This window comes from Pygoscelis adeliae, unplaced genomic scaffold (assembly GCF_000699105.1).
Source record: "Pygoscelis adeliae isolate BGI_AS28 unplaced genomic scaffold, ASM69910v1 Scaffold44, whole genome shotgun sequence".
NCBI classification, from domain to species: Eukaryota; Metazoa; Chordata; class Aves; order Sphenisciformes; family Spheniscidae; genus Pygoscelis; species Pygoscelis adeliae.
Genome location: NW_008824761.1, coordinates 283,031 through 290,586, shown reverse-complemented (window position 1 = coordinate 290,586; position 7,556 = coordinate 283,031). Strand labels below are relative to the sequence as shown.

The 7,556-nt window shown below is 41.0% G+C and overlaps 1 protein-coding gene across 2 annotated transcripts in view; it reads right to left on the bottom strand.

Moving 5' to 3' along the window:
* Positions 1 to 7,556, bottom strand: part of KLF12 (Kruppel-like factor 12) — a 253,528-nt gene that overhangs the window by 149,946 nt on the left and 96,026 nt on the right. The window contains exon 3 of one of the 2 annotated variants that reach the window (XM_009323519.1): positions 5,386 to 5,475. The exons of the other annotated variant lie outside the window; for it this stretch is intronic. Coding sequence (XP_009321794.1) covers positions 5,386 to 5,475 — 90 coding nt within the window. The remainder of the gene's footprint in view (positions 1 to 5,385; positions 5,476 to 7,556) is intronic. 2 annotated transcript variants of the gene reach the window in all.

Sequence of the window (7,556 nt, the reverse complement as noted above, 5' to 3'; positions counted from 1 at the left end):
CCTGCTGAAGTACCCCACGTTCACCTACATGGGGAGGGACCACCTTCTTCACGTCCTTCTCTGAAGCTGGTTACTGACATACAAAGATTTTACTGCAGACCAAAAGATCTAAAGCTGTAGGTCACTGGAGGATATTAAATGATAAGCAAATTCACATTTCTAAAGTAATTCTACCAATTTATTAGCAATGCTAGCTCCTGTTCCACAGTAGGGGAGATAATAACGAAGCCTTGTTAAAGGGCAATGCCATATCTTTTATGTAATGTCTTTTTTTCATTTGTGATAAAGTCATTAAAGCAGCACTGTGTCTTGCCGAAGCCTCAAACAATAGTCTGCATTAAATCTCCTGTGCAAAATTAAGGACAGTAGTTCTCTGGAAAAATACGCATCTGTTCTTGCTAATGCTGATGGCCTTCTAAAAATCATTAAACTATTCTAAATTGGTGATGATAAAACAAAGCAGAACTGTTTTAACTTTTTCCAAAGCAAAGAGAAAATCCATTTCCCTTGTAAATACTTCTTTGTTCCAAATTTGCCTAGTAACCTATATCTCGTAAGGCATATCTCCCTCACGGGCTGCCTAAATCCCATTCTCCCACAATCATCTAGCTTGAACTCAGTGCCTTTTAAACCCGGGTTGGTAAAGGTTTGTCTTCACTGCATCAACGCAGGCTGTAGCTCCTGAGTTCTGCCCACCCCTCCTCTAGTCACAGGCTCGAAGGAACTGGTGCATGGGGCATAGCTGAAACACAGGCGTCAGCTCCAATTTCCTTTCGGCCTCAGCTAGAGACTGGGCTGGTTTGCAGTGGGAGTAGCTCGCACAGCTTCATTCTCCCAGGGCTACCCTAAAATTTCAGCTGGACTACACTTTCTTCGTTCGCTTATTCCTTCTGCTGTACTGCATTTTAAATCCACCTTCGCTTGCTCCAGGTATGTAACGCTTCTGCAGTGTAAGGACTGAGATGCTATTTAAGAATACTTCTTAAAACCTTTTCAAAGGTATCAGCCCAGGTTTGGACACAGAGCACCCAAACACAGTGCAAGATACAGACAAATCATGAAACAAAACAAAACATCTCCTAACAAGGAACTTAAAGATCCTGGAGATCATGCATAAATGGTAGAGAAGAACCTTACGTTATACTTAACCTCTCCTACAAACAGACCGAGGATTCCAATAGGAAAACCAAAAGCAACACAGGAATATAACGGATTGATTGCCTGGCTTGGTAGCCAAATACAGCAGAAAATGCTAGTCTCGGCTCAATGATTTGCTCTGTCCTGGTTCTCATCTACATCATGGGTGACTTCTATTACCACCACCACCACATGTAGTCAAGAGAAAACACCTGGTGAAGACCAGGTTACCCAGAGCAGCACAGGGAAGATGTATTTCTGATGAATGAAATGCACACGGCCAGATGGTGCCTATTTCACCGCAGCCGTATGCCACAAAAGGTAAGTGAAAAACCAACTTAAGGTTAAAAGATGGTGCTGTTTGTATAAAATCTCTTTTTTTTCCTCCTATTGTGCTTCCATTTTGGTGGAGTAGGTGTAAAAGGAAGGGAAATGTTACTTCTTTCTGGGCTTATTATTTCTATGTTGTCAAGTTACTGCAGTGATCATTGTTCACTTTACCAAGGTTGCTAAACGGTGGTATTTTCTACTGCTCGAGTCAATAGGTTGGTGGGTTACAGGTTCACAAACTATAAGGAGATACATGAATTTAAAAAAAAAAAAAAAAAGGCTTTCAATAAAATCCTAGGATAAACACATATTGTTTAATCATTAAACTCATCAAATTATGAAATAAAATGAAACCTTGGAGTAAAAATGGACTCAAATGCTGTGATCATGTCATCTGCTGAAGTAATCCACCAAGCCAGCATCATACACATAACATCATTATGACAATTCCCATTTGAAGCAGGGATGTGGCATTTTGCTCATCTTCTTGTGATCTTGGAGCCAAACTCAGAATCACAGGGGTTCCTTCTGGTCCCCGCTCTTTGCCAGTAATTCAGTGCTGGCACCAAGCGACTCCTGAGAAAATCTCCGCACCTTTTCCTCACCTACAGCAGTAATGCACAGGACACCATGGGAACATGAAGGCGATGAGGTGCACCGGCACCCGAGTGGGATTTGACCCAGCACCAGCCTGCCGTCCCTCCAAGCACACATCCTTGCCTCCACGCAACGACTGCCCAGGGTGCAATTAGACTCGACTCTACTGGCTGCTCTCTCATCAGGAGAACACTGCAAAAGCCAGGACAGTGGTGAGGACCGGCTAGGTGTCCCACATAGCACTGCATGCATGGCCAAACAACATCCACATTCCTCCAGCAAGGGTCCTTTCTGTGAATCCCACCTTGGAGATCATGAACCACAAGAGACAGCTAATCAAGGCACAACTACTGAGAAAACACCTTTTCTGGCTGACATATTCACGTGCCCTGCAGGAAAGCATTCAACATCCCTACAAGAAGTAGGCACATATCCTTGGAACCCACAATTAATTTAATCTTGATTTCAGTAAAGTTTTGCAGTAATTGCCTTGTAAACACCCATCACCATTAACACGGAGGACCCGCCAAGACCAGGCTGCTTAGCTATCGCATGTGGCAGCCTCCCACACTGCAACAGCAACCTGAGGAGCAACCCCCCTCGCTCCATCATGCATTGTACTGCCTGGCCCCGAAAGGGCTAAGCGAGATCGTCACACAGCACCATGAGGGAATTTTTCTGTTGCCACTGGAAAGGGCTGGAAGCTGATGCTAGATAAATTCAGATTAAAAATTAGGTGCATGCTTTCACAACAAGAATGGGTAACTACTAGCATAGCTGTGGAAGGTTTTTCACCACAATCGGTTTTAAAATCAAGACGACGTTTATCTGAAATATGGGCTCAGACTTAAACAGGAGACAATTCAAAGTGGTCCCATAGCCCTTCTCAGACAAAAGATCAGATGATACTATCCCAGCTCCTCCAAATCCTCATTAGCGAGGCATGGCAACTCAGTGCTCTCTGGTCTGATCGCTCCACGCTCACCACGCTGGTCGAGGGCCATTGGTGCTCCAGATTCTGTTGGTTTCACTCCTCCACAATTGACACAGCTTTCAGAATCCCCTAACAAGGGATGAAACTTTCTTTTCATAACCCTTAAACCATGTCTCACTTTCACCCTTGCAGCAAACCTAGAGCAAATAGATACCAAGCAGGAACACCAAAAAACCCAGCTGTCTTCCTACAGGTTTTGGGAACGCTTGCCTAGTCTTGTCTGGTGTTCAGCATCCTAAGTGATGAAGCTTTGGCCACTACCTTCAGAAGACTCAAAATGCCGTCTTAGTTTGCAAATTTTCAAAGTAGAAATCACATCTCCCTGTATACGCATATGCTGCGATGGAGGTGCAACTCTAGGGACTCTGGGCACTATAATAACACAAAAAGACATCGCAATTTCAAATTCATATTACTTGGATCACACTTTAGTTCCCACTCTATGCTTCCCAGTTATGATATTCATCTTCCCAAACAGCTCCACGTGCTGTTTTCGGTAATCACATCCTTCAAACACTTGTCCCTGTTATGTCTACCAACATCTACATATTCAAAACAGTCTCTGAAGCACATGCTAAACATCTGTTTCAACCACCTTTCTCTTTAGAATTTAAGCTGTTTGCTGGAAAATTGCCATCCTAATGGCTAGCTCCTCTGTTAGTGAACTGGAGAATTCATTTTGTATTTATTGATTGTTCCCTAATGAAGAGTCATAAAGGTGCCAGAGACTCTTGACCAGACACTACTTAATTAGTAACAAAGCACATAAAATCCCAAATCAAACCCAGCTCTTTGTCCAACGGCTCAGTCACTGGAAAAGAAAAAGATGACATCATTTTCTGCTTACACAGAAGTCCATAAAATTTTATTAAAAAAACCCTAAGGAAATTTAAAAAGTATATAAATTGTTCATTTCCTTCCAGTTCCTAAGACACCAAATAGGTCTTCCAGAATCAAATCACACATTGCTAAAGGAAGTATTCTTCATAAAGGACCCAGCAATATGCATCATGCATAGAATTTATTTTGAACTAGACAAAGGCAAATACCAATAAAACATTTATCTTCTGAACAATATAAAGGTTTATGTTACATACAAAGACATAATGCAAAGCATCCAGAAGGTATTAAAAATTACCTCTAATGCATTTGTCTTTTCATCATCGTGGCTCATACAATAGTCCAACTTTTATGTTCTCTGAAACTACGCTGTATTGGAGTATTTTCTGAGGGTACTTGCTCTCAAGAAGGCAGAGAGATGAGCAAGAACTCCATTAAATGTCAAGTTTTTTTTCTCTCAAACTTAAAGCCTCAAAAACATCCTGAATAACTGACATCTCCTTTCAAGTCTTTCAAATTAAGTCATCCTGAAAGTTAATTCCCTCTCTTCCATATCATTTAAATTCTCAATTAAATAATTGAGAAAATAGCAGGAAGGAAAAAAGCCAAGTAACAGAAGGAGGCAAAAGCCCATCCCTACATGGCAATAGCATTGCTGCTTCTATTACACTCTCCGCTTGTTGAAGGCATCTGTCTTCAGAGCAGTAAGGTGGCTTGGATTCTTTGGGATAACGTAAGATGCACTCAAAGAAATAAAGATTCATGACAACACAAAATTCATTAAATACAGATGCCCTCATAGTAATCTACAGTCCCTGATGTAATTATTACCATATATGTAAGAAAATACCCTTAATGTGTCCAAAAATGTAGTCTTCCATTTTCCTAAAATCTACCACTCCATTGCCAAACACTTGTTCTGCAAAAAATTCAAAATCCTATTCATGATCTCTGTCCTGTATTCAGCAGTCAACGTGATACCAGCTTTAACCATCCGAAGCTTCTAGCCCTTTTATCATAATGATAAACAAGTGTATTCCACCAGAAAGAGAGCAGGTTTGCACAGAAAATGGAGCAGGACAAGCATATAAAGGACAAAACAACCACAGTAAGGCACATATCCCAAGAAGGCAGAATAGCGAAGATATGTATGGGCTTCTCAGACATATGAATTTGGCTTTTTTTACCGTAATCCATTATTCTTTCCTGTTTCTTTAAACTGCACCTTTTTTTATAATCGTAAAATTACACCAACAGCATCTCATTTCACTAAGTCTTCTGCAGAGTTTTTGTTTTCTGCTCCCAGCAGATGAGTCTAGATGGTCACTGGTACATCTCCCAAGAAAATGAGTTCCAAAATGGTAGAAATGAAGAAAAACGTAGAAAAGAAAATGACAATACAACGGCAGGGACAGCTAACCACAGAGAAGCTCAGGAAGGGTCACCAGTGCACTGCAGAGTGAGGCCGCACAGAAACCTCTGCTTACCCCTTGCTCAGATTCCAGCAGCTCTGTTTTGACTCTGACTGCCGGCATCCCATCAAGCATTAACATTCTGTTCTCAAAGGCGCTGATGTCCTAAGGCAAAAAAGGACAAGGTTAATCAAAACAGTGATGAAAAACACTTGGTTTAATTCACTGGTTTAGTCTACAATATTGTAAAAGTAAGTTTCTTTTAGCGGAAATAAAGTTAACGAAGATGTAATGTTAATTTCAAAGAGTAGCTACCAAGTTACTACTTCTGTTAAAATAGTAAATTATACTTTCAGTTATCCTTAAGAGAGAACTAAGTCTTTGTAAGCAACACGGGAAAATCATCTCCAATTATTATTTTTTAATTTTAAATTAATCATGCAGGTGCACGTATATAAATTCCTTGCTTTAGAACTGGAAAAAAGAGAGCAGTGATGTCAAACAGCTTCAGGTTTTTGGCAGTATACTTAGGTATATTTCATTTCAATCAAAACATTTGTACTTCTGTATTACCTAGAGAAAGCATATGCTTGAATTCAGAGACCTTATAGTGAAGGCCTGTACACACACATACCATAAATTAACACACATCAGCAACTCCTCAGATTTCGTATCATTCATTATCTTGTAAAGTTACCAGCATTTGTCAATGAAAATCTCCATGCACTCACCTCTGACACAAAGAAATAAAAAAGCATGTTAAGAATATGCATTGCCCTTGCAGTAATGGGCAATATACACAGAGCGCTTCAATCTGAAGTGAGATTTGCAGAACTTGTGCTTCCCTGAATCAACATCCCTGCTCTGAATGTCTCATCCTGCTGTTGCTGGAGCAGTTTATGTAGACATGCAAAACAACCTCTTGTGCCTTCAATTCAAACACTACTTCAACCTGAGTCAATTTTCTATTCCAGCCAAGGCTCAAGGCTGGTGTATGAAAGCTAGCCCCTTCAGCTGCCGTTTAGTTTGGACAACATGGAGAGAATAAAAGACATTTTATCCCTCAAGCTAGAATCTGACCTTATGAATCCAGACACCTTGGTCAGCGGTACGGAAATACAAAGACGTCACAGCTGTTTTTCAAATAGTGAAACTACAGCACGTATCGCGTATAAGCGACTAATTCACAGCCACTCACTTATCTGCAGCCCCATCTGGAAGGCAGTGCTCAACTCCGGAAACTCACCTCTGCTCTGTTACCTTGCAGTCCTCAATAACTGCACTGTAATGGAAAAAATGCTTTCCCTGTGTTTCACGGGCAGCAGATCTGTTCAGTACTGCGTGGTGCCATTATTCATAAGGAATACGTTCATAGCCCTGTTTCTTCTCATGGCTGCTTCAGGGGGATTTTAAGAAAAATGGTCTGTCCTAATGGAGCGTCCAAAATACATTTTAAAAACTTAAATTACTTTAAGCATTTTATTTTTTCCAGTTAATGCACCTCGTCACAGGATGTTCGTTTTCAGCGATTTAAATATTGCAGCAACTGTTTACTTTTGTATACTCCTTAACTTTATTGTAATTTAAATAACATGCTGAAAAGCAGAGAAACTGATACGCCCATGCTCCAACAGGGTGCCACAGGCAGAGTAATTGACCTGCTTAAAATCCCCGTCACCCTCACTTTGCACCCCATGTGTTACAGCACACAGAGGCGTGGTTTGATACTACAGGGCAGGCAGGAACTTGATGGTAAAGCAGATAAGCAAATGCAACAGCAAATGCATTCTCTATTTTTTTTCCTTAAAAAGTAGATTTAGATAGTTCATAAAAAGTTCTAAACTCTTATATTATAAAATTTCAGCTCAAACAATTAGTTTTCAGCAGAACGCCTCCACGTTCAAACGTGACTGAAGACGAGTGAAGCTGTTGAGATGTCCTGGTCCATGCTATGCTACCACTGTGTCTCTACTGTATTTTAAGCTTGAAACAACAGGAAGAAGAAGGAAAAAATGCTCTTCTATGTCTCCTCAGCAATTTATTTTGTGCACCTTGATCTTTATTCAGCGTTCGAGGCATGAGGTGGGGAAAGAGCAGGAGGGACTCTGATGCCACAAAACAGCTGTCTGAAATTGTTCCAGGTTTTACATCCCTCTTCCCAGAAAGGGAGGTGCACTGTTTACTTATCAGAAGCGGATCTCGGGTGTCACCGAGTTCCAGCGGTTTGGATGTGGTTTTGGGGTGGA